The 24,282-nt window shown below is 37.2% G+C and overlaps 2 protein-coding genes across 5 annotated transcripts in view; one reads left to right on the top strand and one right to left on the bottom strand.

The window, feature by feature from the left end:
- The window catches only part of Lrba (LPS responsive beige-like anchor protein), a 537,881-nt gene that overhangs the window by 192,972 nt on the left and 320,627 nt on the right, over positions 1 to 24,282 (bottom strand). The gene's annotated exons all lie outside the window — the stretch shown is intronic.
- On the top strand, positions 19,426 to 22,258 carry Mab21l2 (mab-21 like 2). The gene has a single exon (XM_028858703.2). It carries the CDS (start codon positions 20,625 to 20,627, stop codon positions 21,702 to 21,704), a length of 1,080 nt encoding a protein of 359 aa, XP_028714536.1. The 5' UTR covers positions 19,426 to 20,624; the 3' UTR covers positions 21,705 to 22,258.

Below are 24,282 nucleotides of genomic sequence, written 5' to 3'. Positions count from 1 at the left end.
GAATCAAGATTACACAATTTGCCACGTACTGTGTGGTTTATTAGTCTTTAAGAAAAAGAAATAAAAGTAAAGCAAAATTAGTGATTCAGTAAATGGTGCTTTTCAAAACATATTTTTAAAAACCTAGTAAATTTTAAGAAAACTTTTATAACGTATCACCTCTGCTTTAAAACATTTATTGTAACTATTACATTAAATGAAACTATTAATTCTCTGGCACAGGCCAAGTACTATTGAATGGATTGTTTCATTTATTCTTTACACAACCTATGAAGTAGGAACTATTTTCTTTCCACAAATGATGTCTTTAAAGCTTCAACTAATTATTCAAACTTACACAGATCCATAAAAGTTTTTCAATTATTGTAATTATAAATGTTTTACAAGAACTTGAGTTACCTTTCCAAAACTCAATCTGCCAAAAATATTGACTTGCTTAGATTTCCTGTGCACCCATCACAAACATTATGGAACAGTCTTTTTGAAAATGAAAAGTGTAAATGACTATACTCTTGCAATTAATACAGTCTGAGATATATGTAAGAACTCTATTCTTGAGCCTGGCGGTGGTAGCACACACCTTTCATCCCAGCACTCAGAAGGCAGAGGCAGGCAGATTTCTGTGAGTTTGAAGCTAGTTTGGTCTATAGAGTGAGTTCCAGGACAGCCAGAGCAATTACACAGAGAAGGCCCATTTCGGAAAAACAACAAAGAGAATTCTATTTTTAAAACAAGGATTATGAAGCAGTTACATTGTATCATTGTATCGTTGTACTAAAACATAACAATTTTACTGTTTTCTAGACACAGATTATAATTTATGCTAATTCTAATTTTTCAACACTATTTCTCCAATGTTATCATATTTAATGTCATTTTATCATTTTTGCCTATTTATAAACTATTTTATTTCTGAGAAATGTTTTGTTGTTAAAAAACTGTAAAGCTTTGACTGGCCAGTTTTCATTCTGTTTTCATAACAGCAAAGGGCACCCACTTCTCTGCTCGTACAGAAAAGGGCCTTTCCTGTGAGGAAAAAGTCATTGCACCTTTCTGGGAGCAACTCTGATTCCTGACAGTAATAACAAAGGGTCAAGGAAGTAAGGAAAATTCAGGATCAGAGGAAGAATCGTGGCCAGCCAAGGTTCTCAGGTCTTAAAACATGAAATTCACTATGTGAATATTATTATGTGAAAAATATTCAAATTAACAAGTAGAACTGCAGAAATGTTAGGAGGGGATTAATTAACATTTTTATATAAAGTAAAACTTTAAAGATCATGTTTTGATTTAAAACCAAGTTTTGATTGGACAGTTACACTACATTAGATAAACTACAATAAAATCATTGCTGTGCTTTCTCCATTTGAGGGGTATCTGACTTGTTCATATCTCAAACACATTTCATTTGGAAAGATATTGGACTTTTGTTTTAAAAAAGAACTACTGTGGGGAAATCACCAGAAAGAGATTCAGAAAAAATAAAATCTACAGCAATTATTTCCAAATAAAATGACTTCCATGTATAATATAAAAGGAAGATCTACCATTTTTGGAAGCCCTTTAAATCGACTATCCAACTTTTTTTTCCCCTAATGACATTTTGCTAATAGGTAAGTTAATGTTTAAACAGCTTAGTGGTGAGTATGTATTAAGTCACTGTAAATGGTCACCACTTCATCATATTCCATATACAAGTAAGTTTGTTGCAACTAAAGATGCTTCTACATAGGGAAAAGTGACCTGTGGCATATAAGAGACCCCACAAGATACATTTTGTTGCTTACAAGTAGATTAAACAGTACGACTAGTATTCTGACCAATTCACAGCAATTTAAATCTGTACTCACATTTTAGTAAAAATAACATAATTTCTAACTAATCTTTATTTGTAAACTGAGCTAGTATTTAGCTAGTACATTAGCTGTGAACTACCAATAACTGTATCTTAATATGCAAACAGGATATAAAATTAAAGGAAAATACAATACTTTAAAAACAAACACAATGGGACTAGAGAGACGGCACAACCTATAAAGAGGAATGCACTCTGCCAACCCCTTGATTTCGAGTATAGAGACCTACCAAATGTGAAACCCTGCATCAGTGGTAACTTGTTATAGTGGTATTAAAAAATGAAAATTCAGCCATGCATGGTGGCACATGCCTTTAATCCTAGTTCTCAGGAGACAGAGGCAGGTGGTTTTCTGTGAGTTCAAGGCCAGCCTTATTTACATAGTGAGTTCCATGACAGCCAGGATTACATAGAAAGGCTCTGCGTTTAAATGAAGAGGAGGAAGAGGAGGAGGAGCAGGAAAGAAAATGAACATCCAGTCTTTCCTTTATCCTAAAAAAGTGGGTAAATATAATTATGAATGCAATTACTGTATTAAATAGCAACCTGCCAATTTCCATCCCCAAGCACACATATGGAATATCCTCCTATCTGTGTCTTAGAATATAATATAGTCTCCATGGGATCATTTGACAACAGAGATGCTCTACTATGTATCTATTACTACTTTCAATCCACTGTAAATGGTCCAGCATTCATTACCTCAGCATCATGGACCATACATCAGTCTCCACTATTCTCTTTCCCTCTTGGTCTGCCTTTTAATTCTTCTATTTGCTTTGCTCACATGATATCTCCTGAGCCTCTTGGCTCTTGCATAAAGATTGGCCTTAAATGCACAAGGCTAGTCAACATCTTTTCCCCCTGTCTGCAAATCTACCGATCAGCATATAATATTTTGTGCATCTCAGCTCTTTTCATTTGTTGTTGAATATCACTGGTTATTTTCTAAGGATATTTCTTCTCCTATTTGCAACTGGAACATTAAATTATTCTGTAAAAGACTATATATGTGTAATATATATGTAATACATATATATTTACTTTTTCTGCGAACTATAAGAGGAAAGCAGAATAGATAATCACACACATATACACACACATTGCTATAGGTAGCTATGATAAATGGCAATATAACTGCATATTGTTTTCTGTACACACAGGCAACTTCTGCTAACCCTCCCCTGCATGTTCTCAGAGAATGCTTAAAGGATGGGGGTTGTGGAGATCATCCCTTAACTTCCTCTTGTGAAAATTATAGGAAGTAGGACCTGCCACGGCAGTTCACACCTATAATCCCAGCACTCATAGACTGAGGCAGGAGTACTACTGTGAGTTTGAGGCCAGCTTTGGAATATTGAGTCTAGAGTGTCTCAAAAACTAACAACAAAAATTATAAGAAACAAAGGAAAGTTGAACAATATGGGTTATCAGAACAGACAATAATATAAAACATATAATATATTTTCTTAAAAACTTATCTGCATTCAAAATATTAAAAGTCTTCAATACCCAAACAGTAGAAACATTATCAGAAACTAAGATGTACTAGGTTAACAAAATCAGATCATATTCACTCTAGATACACAGAATTAAGTTTATTTTCAAATGTTTTAACTCCATGGCAAATTTATATATAAGCCTAAAATACATAGACCTTCATAACCTAATAACATAGGGCTTACAAAATGCATATTATATGATGGCAAGAATGACATGTTTAAGATGTCTTATAAGAATGACATCTCCTTAGGATGTCTTACACTGCTCGTATATCACATGGTATGGTAGTATATACAACACACATACATATAAGAATGTGCGTACGTGCGTGCGTGCGTGCATATGGGTTCTCTCAAATGTGATAACTCACCTGGTAATTCCAGCTGACACTTTCCATGCCAAAGCACAAGGTGAGCTCAATGGGATCCTGGCTTATTTTTTCAACATATAGAAGACATTACAAAATACAGTAAAACCATATAATCAAAGGTTCCTTAAAGGCACAGTGTAAACTAGATTTATATAAGTATATACATTTAAATATAGTAAAAAAGCAATGAAGAAAATGAAAACATAGTAAACATGACTATTCGTACACGGTCACTGTTTTCATCATTGTTCAGTTATGTTAAGTATATGTAAAGTCAAAACATGGAGGTATGTTTGTCATCTTTCCTCATTTTAAACTATATTTTCAAACATGTAAAATATAATTAACATTCTAATTATCTAATGGTACAGTTGCAATTTTCCATAAGAAATACCCAAAGACAGAATCACATTAATGTTCTTGAGCTTTGAAAATTAAGTTATAGTATCTGAATTATATCTGAAAGGCAATTTCTGAATGAATCAAACATGATTTAGTAAAACACAATATGAAAAAGAGTTGTTTCAATGAGCTATTTTAGACTGCTACTGGACTTTTTTCTAAATTAAATATTTAGATGATAGTTTATAAATTATTCCTAATCTTAAAATTTAAGGAATCAATGGCTGACAGCAATTTTAGACTTAAATGTTTTCACTAATATAAACAGTAAGACTGTTACAAACATTTTAAATAAATATAACTTGGTCCTTTAATTAGTGAGCACAAACCTATTACATAACCAAAACATACAGACATGAGTTTGTAAGATATACTGAGTATTACAGCATTTGTAAAATTACACTTCATAAATTCCCATGTAAAAGCTGAACTCAAAATAGAAACTGAACTCAGTTTACTTCTAGAGCTTGCTATATTTGGTAAACCGCTTCCTCCTCCATAGTATGGTGGTTTCAGTTTTGTGCAAAGCCTCAGTACAAACCATAATGTTTCTTAAGTAGAAATATGTAGCACTTTATTAACAGCATTTCAATCTTGGAAACACCCAAATTTTAATTTCAAGATTTTTTTCTTATAATTTGTTACAAATTACTTGGGGAATGTCTAAAATTATTTTCTAAGGTAGTTTATATCACAAGCATTTTCTTAAAACTTACCTACAGGATGGTAACTGCCCAAGCTCTCTAGATCTCTCAGTGTTATTTGGTGAAATAGTGAAATGCCATGATTCTGTCCATCTTTTGGGACAATAGTTGGGGCTAGGGATGGTGATACTTGCTCTTAATTCCCCAAAGGCAGGAGGGCTACAAAGAGCTCCAGGCCAGTAGTAGATGGAGAGGAGTTGGGGAGAGAGGAGAGGGGACAGGAATGAGGGGAAAGGGTAAACAGGAGAAGGGAGAAGAGACATGGGTAGTAAGAGAACTGAGGAGGCAGGAAAGGGGTCAAGAGCAAAGGGAGAGAAGGAAAGGGAGAGAGGGGAGGGAAGGGGGAGGAGGGAAGGGAGAGAGGAGAGGGAAGGGGGGAGGGATAAAGGGGCAGGGGAGAAGGGAGAGGGCTGGGCTTGGTGGAGCATGCCTTTAATAGCAGTACTCAGAAGTCAGAAGGGGTGGATCTGTGAGTTCCAAGCCAGCTTAGTCTACACAGTCAGCTCCATATACATAGCCAGGGCTATGTAAAGAGACCCTGTCTCAAACAAACAAACAAACAAACAACAAAAAGGGGGAGGCCTAGGGAAGGGACAGGAGAAGGAAGAGGCAAACAATCCACAGTGAAGAAGGAAGGTTTGGAGTTTCTTGTGAAGACAACAGTTGGTATGTAACTGAAATCATTTCAGATGTGAGAAGGCAGAACTCACTTAAAAAGTATTAACTACTGTCAAGATGACATCTTACAGAAAACAGAATGGTAGTGACAGTATATCCATAAAAATCTGATGGCTTTAAATAAACTCAAAATCTACAAGGCATGTTTTAGTACTTCCTCATTTAAAATCAAATTATTTAATATCTCTACCTTGGTTCCTATATAAATACATAACAGAATGATATAACTCATTATGGACTCATTGAAAATATTATGACAAAGTTGCTTAGACTATTGCCTGGTACAAAATAAGAGCTCAATTAGCAGTATGCTGCACATCTTATTTCAACTGAGTTTTGAAAGACTTTCTCATTTCTCTACAAACTTCACATTGAATACTAGAATGTGGTGACAGATTTCTTGGAAAGAGGAGGGCATCACAATTATCAACTTGTCTATAAACATTTATTAAGCATGTGCTATGTACTTAGTCATAAAGCGCTACTAAGTAAATAAAATTTTTGCCTTCCGATAACTTTTTATATTCAAAACATAATAAAAGGAAAGGAATACACAATATGATAAAGGAGATAACAGAAATTAAAACATGAGTATGGAACTGTTTGAGATCAATGATACCTAGAATAGTACAAATAAGAGTTCTTGGCAGCACATGTGCCAGCTTCAGGGAAAGACAAAGACTTCAGGATGGGAATCAGTAAAAAACAAAACAAAACAACAAGTCTATTTTATTCAATTCCCCTAAGTAAAACCCTATAAAGTGAAACAGCACATAAGCATGAATTCTGCAAAACAATTTATCTACTGCTGAGTCACTCAAAAGTTTCTCTTTTATCTTAAAATTATTATTATTTTATATGCAGGAGTTTTTAGTCTGCATGCATGTCTGCGTGCCTTGTGGGTACCTGGTGCCCATGGGGGCCACAAGAAGGTATTAGATTCCCTAGAACTCTCATCACAGGCACTTGTGAGCTACCAAGTGGGCGCTAGGAATCGAACCTGGATCCTCTAGAAGATCAGCCAGTGCTCTTAACCTCTGAGGCATCTCTCCAGCTCCTCTCTTTTGTCTTTTATTTCCAATACCTTCTCGAAAAACTCTATGACAACCTACAATCTAGCAAGTAGTAGATGGAGTCCCCAGTCAATACAAATACTTGAATCCTGGTTCAGTGAGATAATCCTTAGTATAGACAATCCCAGATGAAAACCAACCAAGTTTATTTTACCAGCACTACTTACTTTCTTATAACTGTGCAAGTTGTTTTCTCATTATAGGTTAAAGTTTGATGACTGTATTACATTTTTGCATAAATTACATTATTACATTTTAGATACATACTTTTTGTCAAAGGCACACATTAATAAACTTCACCTTGAACACCCTCTTCACTAAAAACATGTCCAATGAAATACTAGAATTCTACACTTGTACGTGAGCTTTCAGGGTTTTTTTTTTTGTTTTTTCGAGACAGGATTTCTCTGTGTAGCTTTGTGCCTTTCCTGGAACTCAATCCGTAGCCCGGGCTGGCCTTGAATTCACACAGATCTGCCTGGTACTGGGATTAAAGGTGTGTGCCACTACCGCCTGGCCGAGCTCTCAGTTTTATTAGAGTGTCAAAAACAACAAAATGAGAGATGACTAGAAAAAAGAAAAGTAAAGATAATTCTGAAGTAGATTTCGATCAGAAGAATACAATTAGCCTCAACAAAGCAATCCTATATCTCAAGTATGCAATCTTGGGCAAGTTACTATCTTCTCACAGCTCAGTTTCTGTACCAGTATAGTAATGATAACCTAATACTTACCTCAGAGTGAATGTGAAAAATTTATGAATTAATTGCAGGCAAAACACTTATTATTGGGTCTGCAATGTGAGGAATGTTGATATATATTATTATCATTATTTCAAGAGCATTTTGCCAAGATCTGGTCAGTGAATAATATGCTCTAACAAAACAAATAGATATGAAAAAGGGCGAATCTACAGAAGTAATGAAGTGGGTCTGTCAAGTAGTCACAGGATCAACGAAACAGTAACCTATGTGCTTAAGATAAGAGGTAAGGCTGAGTGAATAAATATATGTTTAAATAAATATATGAAGGAAAGAACTATATATTTAACAAAATTTAGATAGCTTCCAATCACCTAAAATTGTCTTAAAAAGTGATATTAATAAGCAAGAGCATACTTCTTCTAATACAGAACATGGAATCTCATCCATGGTTTGTTCAGCTTGCATAAGTCACAACTGATTGGACACAGTCCCTATGGACATGCCATTTCATCCAGACTGGACGGTTCATTAGTCATAATTACTATAACTGTACAGCAGAGACTGCAGTTTTATCCCATCATACATCTCTGATCAAGCTGCTTCAATTCTGCTTCATCAGCATGTGAAGTTACATTATCAGAGCTTTTTATTTTTCCAATCGGTAATTAACACAGATTATGCTTTTTATCAAAACATGTATTTGGCCTTCACATTTAATAGCCAGGGCCCTAACCTGACCACTATTTGACCTCTAGCATTAAAAAAATCACCTAAACAACATGAATCATCAAATAAAATTCAGAATGTTGTAGCAGAAATTAAACAAAGAAAAGAACTGACCTGTGTTAAAAGCATAAGCTGACTGCACTTATCTAAATCGAGACTGTCTTTGCTTCTCATTAAACATTAAATTGCACACCAGAAGAACACATCATGCATATTTATTGTTTTGCACTGTCACTTCTAAAAGACTCATACCACAATTAGTGTTTCTCTCAAATTGCATGCTACATAAAGAAATTTCCTATGAAGCCTGAAGACAGAGTAATGTAGAAAACTGTTAAAGGTTAAAGAACACAGATAATAGATTTCATTGCATACTAAAGTGTAACACGCTCACTCCAGAAACGAAAAGGTTGCCAAAACATGGCTCAAATGTAAAATACTGAATGAAACTGATGTGTCAGGAATTTTTTTTCTTTCCAATTCCTTTTAGAGAACAATAGAGGACTAAAAGGCCTGTCTCACTCACTATCTTCATGTGAAAAGTGTTCCCAGTATAGGATGCATGAACAATCATAATCGACAGTTACAGGCAGGCATTGAGGCTGCAAAAATCCCAGAGTAATTAGTGTTGTCTGAATGCAATGACATCTGTGTTCTCATGGTTCTTGAGACATGTCAGGACAATAAGATGTATATGAAATAATATGACAAGCATTGCAAATGTCCTTCTAAAAGGCCTTGCGCTTTGGAGAGCAACTGAAAAATAACACATGCCATCTTCTTTTTTGGAAGCAATATATTTAAGATTAAAAGATCTAAAAAGGTTTTCTGAATCACTCATCCCCTTTTTTGAAGGTACAGAGCATTTGCTCGGGATACAGTTAATACGATATGAAAAAACCTGCTTCTTTTTGAAACTTTCTTAATGTCTGCGACCCTGTGCAAGGTAGTATATGTGTCATTTCTTTCAGTGACAAAATCAAGACTATTTTAACCTAACAATCCTTTGGTACTGCATATAAAATAGTCTGTAATTGTAGTTGAACACCTTAGGATCATGTCTGCATTTTTTATTACAATGAGAGGCCGTTTGTTTGTATTAACAAATCTTTGATTAGGACACCTAGAGCCTTGCTGTAATGGTGTCTAGTGCTAAGCCCTGTCTCTCCAGGCTGCAGCAGTATGTTTGAGCATGCACTTGCTCCAAGAAAGACATTAGTCATCATTAACAGAAGCACTGACACCAAATCTAAGTGCCTCTCCACAATGGCCAAGTGGCAATCATCTTTCTCTTACACTGTCACTGCTGATTAGGATTTTCTTTCATGAAAATTTAATTTGTCCCCTTTCTGAAGCTTTTTTTCATTCCTAAAAAAAACCAATATATTCAAGAAGGTTACAAATGTAGTACAAGAAGTTCTACCTCTAATACAGTGAATGATCGAGAAATTCCAAGGTTCGTAAGCTAAATCTTTTCACCTAAGCCAGCAGAATACAGACAAAGTCAATAATTTATAAACAGCAGAAGAAAAGCGATGATCCTAAAAGAAATCCTGCATTAAGAATCTATAAGCCCCAAAAGGTGGTTAACATTAATTGAGGGATCTGAATAACATTTCCCTAAATAATAGCCCCACAATTCTAAAGCTTCTTAAAACACTTCTAGTAGCCATTTTCCTCAAATTCAGATTTTATTTTCTGTATCTTAAAAAGAAAACAGGATGGAATGCTCATACAGACATGCCACTATCACCTTAAGAAAATACTTTTAAGTACCAAGACTTTTGCTGTGTGTTTAACTGCTGGTTCGTGCTTTCTTTCAAAGGGATTTGTAGTTTGCTGGGGACAAGTAGAAGTGATTCATGTGGTCACGCAGGGTGCTCCACAGCTAGATGATGCTACAGATTAAACTTGGGTCTGCAGAACGTCACAGTGTTAAACAAGATATCATAACGTAAGTTATTTAAGGAAGTTTAAAACAACATTTACTTTTCTGTCTTATTTCAATTTGTTTAAAGTTTGTAGAAAATGTAAACATGTGATAATTTGCAAAGATCATGGAACAACCCCAACTCCTAGTTATAAATATTATATTCTTTTATATTACTTATATATTGAAACAAAACAGGTTGATTTAAATGTAAAATATCTCAAAATTAGAACAAATCTAGTTTTAGTCAAAAGTTGTTATATATTTGGGGTCACATGAGTATCTTCTTTAAATGTAAATATCCACATGAATGTTTTAAATCAAAGTTCAGAAGTAATCATAATTTATCAAACTTTAACAATTAAATGTCCCCTCTATCCTTATTGTTTTATTGTGAAAAATAATAAAACACAAACTTTAAGGTCAAATAACAACCACTTAGCTGCATTTACAAAGGATCAAGTCTCCCCTCCCCCACCCCCATTTCTAATTGGTCTGTAGTTACAACTTTTAGAGATTAGGAATTTTAATATATTTGGAAACACAAATTTTAATTAATTAAATTTGGTGATAGAATAATCAGCAAATAAAGTGTTAGTTTAATAAAAGTAAAACTATATAACCTAAATTAAATATCTTTTTAGATTACCCTTAGAAATAATTGGGTCATTTCTATCTTTGCTAAGTATATATGATTCTGATACTGAAAATCATTAAAACCAAGTTCTGATTTTCAAAGTTGCACAAGCACATCCAAATCAAAACTTCAAAATGTTGCCGTAATGTAACTGCTTCTTCCATTGCCGGATCTTATACATGTTTAAGAAGAGAAGTTTAGCTCTGTAACTTCCATTCCTCAACCTAACCCTCCCAGGCACTTGTCAGTTAAGGGTTGGGCGATTTATTGACCGCCTCTGGATGCATACTGTCAGTGCTGAAGGAAATATGAGGAGGGTTGTCGCCACTGTTCTGGGGCTCATTGATAATGACATACCTGCCTCTGTCACCCATTACCCATACTACAAACTACTTAGACCTAACTGAAAAATCAATAGCCTACTTGCACTGGTTCCTGTGGCTGCCTCCTTTGATTGTCAGCTCCTGTCTAGGGTCAGCACTTACATGAAAGGGGCTGTGACTGCCTGATGCTTTCAGGACAACCTAACGATATGAAACTAGCCAACAGAACAGTAAATTCTGTCTCCCTGCCCTCCTCATCAATTAGGCTTTGACTAGGCTTGCCTGTAGAAACCTGACCTTTTAAGTTTAGGTGAATATGGACTAGCTGAACACACCATTGCCCTCAGCACTGAGCCAGGAAATCTACTGACAGGTTAAACAAAACAGAAGGTTGTAACTGTCATAATTTGCATTGCACTTTCACGCCAACAAGGGTGTTATCAGTGGGGGCAAGCCCTGGAACACACAACTCCAGCACCCTTAAGCCACACTACTCATAAATTTTCAAGTGACGTGAGATAAAACATAAATTCACAAATAGCAATGCATTTCTCATCTCTTGGTCTTTTAGGTTTGCACTTTGCAAACCCACAGAGTGCCCATCAACAACTCTCCTGGTGGCCACCTGGCACTCCTAAATGCACTGATGAGGGACTTCCAATGAACTTAACACAAAAGTGAAGTACTTAGCTATGCTCATTTAAAAGCTAGATCAGCGAGAACTGGCAATACAGCAAAAAGATTGCTGATCTATATTTGAAAATGAGAACAAATGGATCACAATCTATTTTATCTTGCATCACTTCTCTCCATACTAAACACCCACAATCTTAGACAAGCAAGGAATTGCATATGGGAAAGGAAGTGTTGAAAGTATTTCCTACCACGATTCTCTGATACAGCATCTTTTACAGTTTGAGAGAAAACTAGGAACATCTGTAAAAATCAAAGATGTTAACACATTTATGCCTGTCAAATCTTCTGATGAAAACAAGCGAAGAGCATGGGAAAGTATAAAAATTTCCTTCTTTAGGGACACATGTGTGAGAACCACTTCTTAGATTGGATACATATTTTAATAAATTATGAACTTAGAAAAATCAGAGCTTCTTGGGGCCTTGTCATTTCTCTAAGAAGATACATTTTAAAATTAATTGTAAACTCGAAATCCTTTGTCTTCAAAAACTAATAGTTACAAAACATCAATCTTCATGAAAATATCTAAACTGTGAATCCATTCATTACTTAGGAAAGAAAAAGTATCTGCCAGCCTTGCTCACACCTTTAAATGCATAATATCTTTGTAAGAATACACACCATGCTCCAATTTTTTTTTTTGTAAACAGCACTCTTAAAATTTCTCTTAAGTTGTTCTTTTGTTCTCTTTCCCAACTACCAGTAACTGAGAATGTATGGTGTTTTTTAAAGAAAGGGTCTGAAAGATCTGTAATTATCTATGGTTTTTCTCATTAAAAACTGTCATAACCCTATATCAGAGCAACACTGAAAAAGACTAAAATTTCACAGAAAGTATTCTGATTAAAATAAACTCATCAAGTTCAACAACAACAACTTCTGTTATACTATTTGCTGTTAGGACAGACAAGACACAAGCGATCACCTAATCCAAACACCGTATTTCAGAACTGAATACAGTTTATTATACTCTACATACCTGCAATTCTAGCACTGAGGAGGTGAATGCAAGCCAGAGGCAAGCCTGAGGTAAACAGTGAGGCCCCATCTTAAAAACCATTTTTGAGAAATGGGTAGTGATTGTGACTTGATCATGCCACCCTGACAGCTTTTGTTTCTCAAGTGGATCCTCTCTACTAACATTCACAAGAATATTCCTTTATTTTATGTATCCCAGTAGTAGGTTCTGTACAGCAACAACCTTACACCTTTAAAAAAAATCTATTTATATTGTTCATTAAATATTTACAGAAAGTTTTGGTTAGTTTTTCAAAAAATGCTGAAAATTTTAGAGCATTTAAGAAAAAGTTACTGTACACAAATAAATGTTGGGATTAGAGGACCTAGTGGAGTATAGCTGGAACCTTACTGACCTTGCTGATGATTAACTATGCATCTGGTAGCCTTGCAGGTCCTCTGTGTGCACCTAGCTGATAGCAAAGTGAAAGGGCATGGACAGTGTCTGCTCCCAGCAAGCAAATCACTTAGAAACAGTCAGAGGCACACATCAAAGATTCTTGACTTTATCTACACTGATTTAAACCTACTAACTTGGATTTTGTCTACAGACAAAACAAGTTAGAAAATAAGAGGATGACTCCTTAGGGTCTGAAGATAACAAGAGAAGATAGAAAGGGAAAATTCAGAGAAGAAACAGAGGGCAGAACTTGATATTCACAGGCGAAAGCAGCTGTTTTTTATCCTCACTGTATTTCAGATGGTTGTAGGAAAAAAAAGTTTTGATTTCTTGGATCATCAAGTATTATTTCTACTGCACAGATGTCTTAGGACTTTCTGTTGCTTCTTAGCCACTACAAGAGATCAGAGAAACCACCTTCTCTGCATATAACTTTTACTCTAACTTAAAACATCTGAAGGAAGATTAGGATTTTAACATTTTAATTAAAAGTAGCACATTCATTAAAAATGTTCTGCTGTCTCAGGGGGATATTATTTCAAGTCAGTTACTATCAATATACCACAGATGGAGTATTGTACGGATTGTGCAATAAAATATGTAAACTGGCTAGTTTTCTTAAGGTGTAATTAAAAATGTATTCCTATCATGTGCTTATCTGGTAATTTCAAACATGGGTCCTCAAAAATATCACATATGGCCTGAGAATAATATGGAGCAAACTTTGAAGTCTTATATTTTAATCTCTTTCATTAATGTCTGCTACTAAGCATAAGAGACAACAGAAATAGAATAAAAGCACCAAAATTTCAAGAAATATATTACTATATACAATGTACTAAAGTTGTATTATTTTCATAAACATCACACCTTTGAGCCATAAAATCCTGATTTCTTTACCAATAAATTCAGTATTGACTAATTCTGGTTTACTGACCATCTTATGAAAGTGACATTAAATCCCAGGTAAATGTTGTTCCTTAGGAAGAAGAGACCCAAATAGCAATCCATATATTATATGCTCAGCCCTTAATAGTTAAGACTTGGATCTGCTACTTGATTCCTCTCCTCTGAGATTATAGTGAAAACCCAGAAGTTATTAAAGCCAAAGCTATCTGGCAGGTAAATTTGAATATTTTACTTACAGTACATTAGTAAATTTAAATTGCTTGAAATTTTTATTTAAATAAGAAAAGGAAAAAGGTAGTAACAGAAAGAAACTTATCCAACTTTTCAAAACAAATGCTTATGTATGGGAATAAAAGAATGAAATAACCAAAAAATGTGTACCTTTAAAATGAAAAGAAGCTAATGATTTCTTGGTAATGGCAAAAACCATATATAACATAGATGAGACTACAGTAAAGTTCAAGTACTTGCTAAGTTTGCTTGTGTTCATGCTTTATACTCTCCAGCCCTCCTATAATGGTGCTTACCTTTCAGTCAGGCTACAGACTATTTTCATTCGCCAAGCAGAAGTTTCCTACTTTATTTAGTCTTGTATTATCTTGGTGAAATCAAATTATGTATCGTTTAATGTGGTACTTATTTGAACAGTTATTGTTCAACTTGGGAGAAAAACTTAACATATATATTATATTATCCACCTTCTTATCTTACTAAATGATGCCAGAGTTATAAATGGACTAGTCTAATTTGTGCAAATACATCAGTAATATAAAAAGTAATATGGGAGGTAATTTAAAAAACTCAGAATGTCCACCAAAGAATACCTATGACAAGTTCATAAAGCTGTGTTTTTCAGTACCATTCGACAGGTTTGCTGTGAAAAGTCAAGGCTATCACTTTACCTGACATAACATTATCTTAAGTTCAAACTATTTAAATGCGAACAATACCCTTGGGTTACCAATCAAAGAGATGTGAGGGTTTTCTGTTGCTTTGAAGCTATTTTGTAAAACAGAATGAAGTATTTTAACAGCATGCCTGGCCATTTAAAATAATTAATAGATAATAAAAATGAAGTATTCAAAGAAAATATTCAATTACTGGCTATTACAAATTAATTCCAGAATAATAAATATCAATACCTTAGAAACATTCTGTGGAAAACTTCAGAGTTTTGGATTATCACATCAGTGATTGACAGAGAATGACAGATAATAGTAAACTGTATATAGTATACTATCCATAATTGTTACAATTTCTTGCATATATTTAAATTCAGTTACTTATACAAAATTCCATCAAAGCCAGCACACTAACAAACCATGCTTGGGTAATTTCCTTTCTTTCCAGCTTTTACTAATAGTTTAAAGAATAGTTTTTATTTCCAAAATTATATTTTGACCACAATATTGGAAATTTGTTTTCTAAAAGTCAAGTATTTTTTTTATAATGACATCAATTAATTCAATATCTAAAGACTAAAACTCTAGTCACTACATAGATACTAGATTTTTGAAAGTTAGATCAGGGGCTAAAAATACATACAGGCAAAAACTGAGTCCTTTGCATTCTGAAAAGTATAAGTACTTCAGAGACTTTTAAAAAGAGAATAATTTAATTATTTCTTGAATGTTTCTAAAATGTTTATAGGAAGTCAAGATCTTTCATATAAAATCTGTGTATTCCCTATAAAGATCGTTAGACTCCTCTATACTATTTTTATACACCATAAAATAGATACCCTTTAAATCTCACTAATCTGATAAAGTAAAAACTGCACTGAAGTTTAATCCAGTAAACATATCTCTAAGGAAAGATCAGCACAGGACAAAACAGTTTAGGGATTCTGTGCTCAGTGCAAACGTAAACAGGATTATGACTGTCAGGCATACAGAAGCTCTGGCTTCTGAGAAAATTGTGGACTGCTGCATCAGCCCTCCCCAGCCACACACCCCTGCAGCAGCAGCAGCCGGCTTCCTGGCCATGCAGGGCTGTGTGAAGATGACAGGCAAAGGGCATTCACTTGCTTTTTTCTCCCAGACTGTTTTCCCCTAAATGGAAGACAGGGTTCTTTTTCAAAGCACTTAAGTGGGTCTAAGTCAATGTTAACAGAAAATATAACTGAATTCTCTAGGCAAGAAAGTTTTATAATTGGGTTATTTACTACTTTTCAAGAAAACTTTGAAAAAAATCCAAGTTCAATATTGTTTGGGATAAAAACTATCAATTAAGACTTTAGCCTAACTGCCTATTATTTTTCAACTAGAAGAATTTTCAGCTTAAGTACTCCGTAGGCTCACCTCCTGATTTTAGCACTGTTCTCCATACCATAGCCTGATTCCAATTTTAACTGTTAAAAAATCGCTCAGATTTAAATACAGCAACCTTCTTTCAAATAACCTGTAGGTGACTTTTTAATTTCCAAGTTAGTGCTCACAATGGTTTCGATGAAAGAGGATATACAATTAATCACTACAAGTTTATTTAATTATGATTAAGTAAAACCAGGATACAAAGAGAAGTAATCTGGCTTCTGGACCTTAAACATTCATATATTGCAAAAAAACTAGTAGAGTGATTGCTCTAACCAGACTCAATTTTTAAAGGAACGGGAACTAATGTTTTAAACGTGTACATATTTTAGTTTATAGTTACCAAAAGCATGCCCACCTCAGTACATTTCTAGATGTTCCGATTGTAGTGACAGACAATGTTATGCCCAGAGAAGTCTGAAAGTTCTGCATTACCTACAGTCCAAAAGGGGAAAAACCACCCTCCATGTCCTCCTTCCTTTTAGTAATGTCTTGCAGCCAGCTCGCCCAACACCACGGTTCTGGGCAGAAGCATGCTGATATTGGCACTGCCTAAACCAAACAAACAAGATGTTTAACAGTCAAATAAAATGTCCTGCAGTCTCCCTAATGAATTTGTCAAGGACCATCAGATTTTGCTCCCCCTCCTTTGCCTCATTAACTCAAGTATGATGAGACGGATTATAACAAGAGAATACAGATCAATCGGTCTGAAGACTTGAAGTGGCTTTTAGCCTCTAGAGTTTCTTTCTCTCTCAGTCTTGTTAATAGAACATCGTATCTTCTGCAGAAGGAGCTGCCACTTCGTTTTAATACATCATCAAGGAGCTGCTGATGGACTTCTATACCAACATACATAAAAGCGGGGGTGACAGGGGCTCTTCAATTATAGCCTCCTCAGATACCGTTTCCCCCTTCAATTATTCAACCAGGGAGAGGAGCGCAAACAGCAGAAGCTGCTCTCCACCAAGGCAGTGGAGAGAGGTAGGGGGAGGGGGCAGTGTTTGCTGGAAGTGTTTAAGTTTATTGCTGGAATGATGTTTCTAATTAGCACCACGGCGATAAATTAAAGTCGCCTTTGTTTAACTGATTTATTATTTACTAGAGCATCTACCTTAGACAGGGTAAATTGGTAATGAATTGTTTTTAAATCAAAACATTTGTAACGTTTTATCATTCTTCGCCTCTAGGTAGAAGTGGAGCAACCGTGGACAAGGGTGCATGACGTGAGGAAACTTGCTCTGGTTGGAAGAGGTGAATGCAGTGGGCGCGCGTGTCCTGGAGCTCCAAGACTTGGCAGGCAGCGCTGGGACAGCGGCACCAAGGACTTGCACTGGCTCTCACTGGCATCTCTGGCCACGTGCATGCTGCAGACCTAGCCCCTGGAGGATGTGGAGGAACTCTGCACCTGGGCCTTGCCATCAGTCTCCGCCCAGTGCTGCTTTATTCCAAGCTTCTCCCTAGGGTCCCACACCCCATGAGCGCAGCCCTCTGGCCAGTAATGCCTCCAGGGCCCGGGCTGCAGAACGCGCTGGTTACCGATGTGAGCGTGGTCCAGCAGCAGCAGCAGCTTTTCCCGAGCGGCGGGAAAGCTGCAGCCAGCTGCCCAGTACTGCCATCATTCCTAGGAACTCCTCTGAAACTGCTGTCCCCGAGGCTCGCTGATGCTTACTTTGCAAGGTTCTTCCCAACACCTTGCTACTGAAGACAGTCCCTAAGCAATAAATCCCGCTTGGTTTTAAAAAGAAAAAGCCAAATATTCTTTAGAAAGGAGCTTTAGCAACAAGGGGAGGCCAGCCAAGTCTCCAGCCATCCAGACACACCAAAGACTAAGAACGAACGAACGAAAGGGTAGCGATTCAAATGTCTCACGCCAAGTAGAAAGAGAAATTAGCTTTCCCGTTAGCAAATGAATGCAGGTTCTGGTTGGGTTTCAAAAATGCAAGTCAAGTTTTCCTACAGGGTTTTACAAAAGCTACACACTGGATTCTGAAGAAAAAAAAAAAAGCTAAGGATTTTATTTACCCCCACATATAACTCACATCTGAAATATGATCAGCCAAGCCAAACTAAAAGTAGTCCTAACTACCTGAGTGTATTAAAAAGACTGAGAATCCTGACATCTTCAATTCAAAGATAAACTCGGTAGCGAGTCAATCGCCTTTATATAGCCCTTACTCTTCCAAAAGTCCTACAAGGCAGCAGCCGCACAGCTTGTTAAGGATAATACATATTCTAAAGAACACACATGAGTTTCGGTGGGATGCCAGTGGAGGAGGAAGGCCATCTGGGTAATCAATAACAGGACAGTTATAGATTTTTGTCCCAGTCAACTCCTTTAAAAGCAAGAGTCAATTATGAAAATAACATTACTTTAAATCAGAAGCTGCACTGCCTGAGAATACATTCAAAAGTATAGTCATAGTATCAAAATAGTAAGAAAACTTGAATTCAGGTTCAATTTTCTTTTCCTTCATTTCGATTTAATCCAAAACGATTTTAGTAGCTTATTTTAACCAGCAAGTATAACCTAGTGATGTATACCACACATAATTTACATTGTTTCTCAGAACTCAGGTATTTTCTCTCTTGTTATCTGCTACTTCTTGTAACAGTAAAATAATGGGCCAAAATATACAAATCTAAATCATGAAATAACGACCAAACAACCTATTGGGACTAGTTTTTGTACTGTTCTGTTTTTTCAACATCATATGGAAATTACTAACCAGAGATTTATGGTTACAAACCCTCATCATATAGCGCTCCTTTACACATACACAGCAGTTGCTCCGACTCCTGGCAACAATGGGGTAGGAGGAAAAAGAAGAAAAACTTGACTAGAGGAAAGAAAGAAAAGATAGATATCAAAATGTAAGTCCTTTCCCGAGCTCCCCTTCCTGCTCCCATCTGCCTTCAGGCCAAAGACAGTTTGTCAGAGGCTGCACCTTGTGCAGAGTGGTCAGAAAAGTAAAAACAAAAGTGAGCCTCGCTGGAACCACTACTCCTTTCCAGCCCTTGCTCCAGCCAGAGCAGACCAGAGCAGAAGCCCTTCTACAAAGACCCTCCTCTTCCTCATGGCAACTGGTAAGAAAGAGGCTAAAGAAGATAGGACTATAGAGTGAGTGAGAGCATTTGACTCCTATCTTGTCCTATTTTCTTACCCCATCCCCACCCCCATCAAGTGCAGTGTGGTGGCGGCCAGGGTTCCAAGCCTGTCTTCTCTCTTTCTCTCGGATTGGCTAAAGCACTGACAGCTTGCATAGGGATTGTAGGAACTGAAGCTCCACCCCCTCACGATGGCCCACAGACCATTCATAAACTAAGAGAGAGAGAGAGAGAGAGAGAGAGAGAGAGAGAGAGAGAGAGAGAGAGAGAGAGAGAGAGAGAGAGAGAGAGAGAGAGGTGGGGGGCAGGTATCAGAGGACAGGAGGGAGAAGTGGAGTGGAGTCTGCACAAGCAATCCAGAGGAGAGGGAAAACCCGGACTCCTTAGAACTGCACACCAGATACAACGTAAGCAGGGACTTAGTCACACTAAAATAGATTTTGCCAGGGCCAAAAGTATAAATAACGAGGCAGAAATGAATATCAAACAACTTGCAGCGGTTTGCACCTAGAGAGAGGCAGGAAGACCCCCCCCCCAAACAAACCAACTCAATCCAAACAACGCCTCCAGTAGGAAACCAGGAAAACTGCGACGACACAACCCCTGAGAAGAAGGAGACCAGCACGCTGAGACCGCGGGGCGTCTGCAAACCTCAGAGTGCACAGCGGCCTGAGCTGTACTTCACTGCTCTCCAGGCATTAATTACATCCTTCACTTTCCTTTTGGGGGAGGGTAAGGAAGGCATCACCTACGCTGAGTGAAGGCGTCCTACCAGCGAGGGAGAAGTTTAAGAATGAACGGCTGAATGTTTTGCTCTTATTTTAAAATTTTCTTTGGCACTTATTAAGACTTCATTTCCAGATATCTGGGCAACCGTGGCTGCTGCGGACATCTAAGCCTAACCTCTTGGTAACCTAATTTTTTTTTCTCTCTTACCATCTAATCCATTTCTCCCACACAAGAAGTTCGTCTTTATTTATCTTTATTTCACTTATCAAAAGACAGCGAAAAAGTGCCAGCTAGTACTTTAAAAAAAAAAAAAAATTCTTTCTTATTTTCTGCGGAAGAAAGGAAAAAAGATTTCCAAGGAGGGAAAAGAAAAGGCCAGCCGGCTCTATCGCCAGCCGGTCAGCCCAGGTGGAAAGCAAGAGTGAAATTGGGGCTTCAGGGGGAACGCACCGCCTTTCCACAGCCGCAGGGCCACCACCAGTGTGTGAGCCTTGGATCCCTCAACGTATTGCGAGACGCCGGTGTACAGCCCGGACCTGTGCCCCAACATGATCGCCGCTCAGGCCAAGCTGGTTTACCAGCTCAATAAATACTACACCGAGCGCTGCCAGGCACGCAAGGCTGCAATCGCCAAGACCATCCGAGAGGTCTGCAAGGTAGTGTCGGATGTGCTAAAGGAAGTGGAGGTGCAGGAGCCGCGTTTCATCAGCTCCCTGAGCGAGATCGACGCCCGCTACGAGGGGCTGGAGGTCATCTCACCCACCGAGTTCGAGGTGGTGCTCTACCTCAACCAGATGGGCGTCTTCAACTTCGTGGACGACGGATCTCTGCCGGGTTGCGCGGTGCTCAAACTAAGCGACGGGCGGAAGCGGAGCATGTCTCTCTGGGTCGAGTTCATCACAGCTTCTGGCTATCTCTCTGCGCGCAAGATCCGCTCGCGTTTCCAGACACTGGTCGCCCAGGCGGTGGACAAGTGCAGCTACCGGGACGTGGTCAAGATGATCGCCGACACCAGTGAGGTCAAGTTGCGCATCAGGGAGCGCTACGTGGTGCAAATCACTCCAGCGTTCAAGTGCACCGGGATCTGGCCTCGCAGCGCGGCACAGTGGCCTATGCCCCACATCCCCTGGCCCGGCCCCAATCGGGTGGCGGAGGTCAAGGCCGAAGGGTTCAACTTGCTCTCCAAGGAGTGCTACTCGCTGACTGGCAAGCAGAGCTCGGCAGAAAGCGACGCCTGGGTGCTGCAGTTCGGTGAGGCGGAGAACCGCTTGCTGATGGGAGGCTGTAGAAACAAGTGCCTCTCGGTGCTGAAGACGCTGCGGGACCGCCACCTGGAGCTGCCGGGCCAGCCGCTCAATAACTACCACATGAAGACGCTGCTGCTGTACGAGTGCGAGAAACACCCGAGGGAAACGGACTGGGACGAGGCTTGCCTGGGCGACCGTCTGAACGGCATCCTGCTGCAGCTCATCTCCTGCCTGCAGTGCCGCCGCTGCCCTCACTACTTTCTGCCCAACCTCGACCTCTTCCAGGGCAAGCCCCACTCGGCCCTGGAGAGCGCTGCCAAGCAGACCTGGAGGTTGGCCAGGGAAATCCTCACCAATCCCAAAAGCTTAGACAAACTATAGAGTGCTGCGGATTGTGTGAAAAGCAACACAGACGGGCATGCTCTCAGAACACACACGCACAGCAACAGCAGAAACTCTAAACACAAACTTTTATGGAAATCACCTGAAAGAGCCGGAGTAGGTGGAAGACCTCCTTAATTAAGAAGCATACAAAAGAGGGCAAGCCGACCAAACAAATTTACATTCTTGCACAAAAGTGATCGTTTCCTTCCAAACAATGTGAATTTAAAGATCACACAAAAGAAGCAATCGGGCTTTGCCAACACAAAATGAAACCCAAGGTACATTTTTCAAATCCATGTATAGTAGCTTCCCCTCTTTTCCTTCTTTACACCCCCTCCTTGTTATGGGTTGCCTGAATGATTGTCACCAAGTGAAAGAAATTATTTAACTCTATGTGAAATTTCTTTTTACAAAGTTTTCCTGATGTGAAGTGTGTCTCAGTGCCAATGTCAATGTGCCCCTCCCTCCTACTTTTGCACCTCTAAACCTGGCCCTAAAATGTCTTGCTGAAACCAGTAAACTAGTAATAAAAATATTACTTTACATTGTAATTGGCTGCTTGTGGGTTGTTCTTGAATGAAGGCAGATGAGATCACTTTCTAACTTACAAGATGTGAGCTTGAGCTAAATTCAGGAAGCTTCCGTTTGAACTTTGATTTGCAAAGTTTAAAATACAGCATATTCTGGAGAATTAATTGTACAAATTTCCACCAAAATCCTTGGTAAAAAGTACAATAAGAATTTTACTCAATATAACATATATTTGTTCTGTAGATTTTAACAGTAATCTTATGCAATACTTAGAAAACAGAACAACATATTTTTATCCTAAAGTACAAAATAATAAAAAAGCCTTTCTAAAACTTTTCCACATTATAAATTAGGGTATTTTTTTTTTATGCTGTAAGTTCTTAAAAAATCCAGTGCAAAAGAAATGTTTTTAGATTGCTTTTAAATAATGAAGTCATTTCATGTTTCCCTTCAACCATTTGTTCTCTTCAAGTTTCAAGTAGTAAAAATAAATAAATAAAATTAGCAAGTAAATCAACTACACCAAAAATAAATAAATAAATAAATAAATATGTTGCTGAAATATTCCTCTCCCCTAGCAACTGGTAATATGAACAATTCAGATTTATATACTACTTTGGTTTTTTAATGATTTGATTGTTAATGCAATACATATGATCATTTCAACAAAATTTAAATCATCATTTTGAATCTACTTATATATAAAGGTCTTAATACTATTTTATGACCTAAAAAATAACTACACAAATTTAGAAATAAATACCTTCCTTATCCTGTTTTTCTCAGGTACTAATCCCAGACTCATTTCAATGTTTCAACTCTAATAAAGATTTCTTTTATATGCAATAACTGTTTGGAACATAAAATAATTAGTAGGTTTGTTTGCTTTATGTCCAAAGGACATGTACCTTCCATTAGCTTTGATAATGTGAGGTACAAGTACAGAATATGTTAAATACTACTTCTAATATTAAAATTTTATTCTTTAATCTATTTTTTAATATTTTACAAAAAAATCTATAAATGAAAGATGTAGAAGAAAATATTCTAAAAAGCGATTTTCTGATGAGAAGTTTGGGTGGGGGAGGGTATGTGGTGCTAAGAACAGGGGGGCTAAGATTACTGAACCCTAGGAAGCTCCTGGGCTCTAAAGCCCCAGGTAACTTGACAGAAGAGGCATGAGCTGTATGCTGGCTGCCCTGGGAAAAACAATTCTGTGTCAAAAACACAAGCTCAGGCCCTACCTACTCTGAAGTTAGCTTTGCCCTTTCAATGCACATACTACTTTGTGTGTGTGTGTGTGTGTGTGTGTGTGTGTGTTCCTATAAATACAAACAAACTCATTAATTCCGTGCACTCACTAATTATTTTTAAATAATAAAACAGTTTATCCTCTGAGGAAAATGGTCTGAATTTTGAGAACATTTTCAAAAGAAACAATAGCTACTTAGAGGTACACTCGAATCACTTAAGGTACTGTATTTCGTTTAAAAGGTTAAAATACTGTCTTAAAATGACTATTTTCACTCAAAAAACTATTTCTAGCAAGAAACAGCACTTCTTCTAACTAGTTTACAAAAAAGTTATTAAGTCTTGACAATAGAAAAAATAATACTCCCCAATTCACTATTCTTCCTTCCTTATTTAATGCAAGTTACAAAAGGGTTTTAATGTTAAAAATGTTGTGGTCAAGAAAAGTGTTAGTATTTATAATACAAAACTATCTGTTAGCATCAATGTCTATACAAAATCTGTCAGTAATTGGCTGAAGTACTTTCAAATATGAACTGCCAGGAATTCTGGTGTCTGGAGAACAGGGAGGTTGCAGTACAAGACAAATTTCATGATTAGGCCAAAGTATCTTATATTTTACAAGCAACAGAGAAAGAAACCTAATTTAATTATGCTACATAAAGAAGAAAAAAATCTTAAAAGCTACAGCTTCCCGTAAAAAAGCAAATAACTTCAAAGAACCTGATCTCAAAGGCGGACAAAGGTTTTAATTTTAAAAACAATTTTTAAAACCCCATTGATCAGATTTCAG

This window comes from Peromyscus leucopus, chromosome 6, assembly GCF_004664715.2.
Source record: "Peromyscus leucopus breed LL Stock chromosome 6, UCI_PerLeu_2.1, whole genome shotgun sequence".
Taxonomy (NCBI): Eukaryota; Metazoa; Chordata; class Mammalia; order Rodentia; family Cricetidae; genus Peromyscus; species Peromyscus leucopus.
This window is presented reverse-complemented; position numbering and strand designations above follow the sequence as displayed.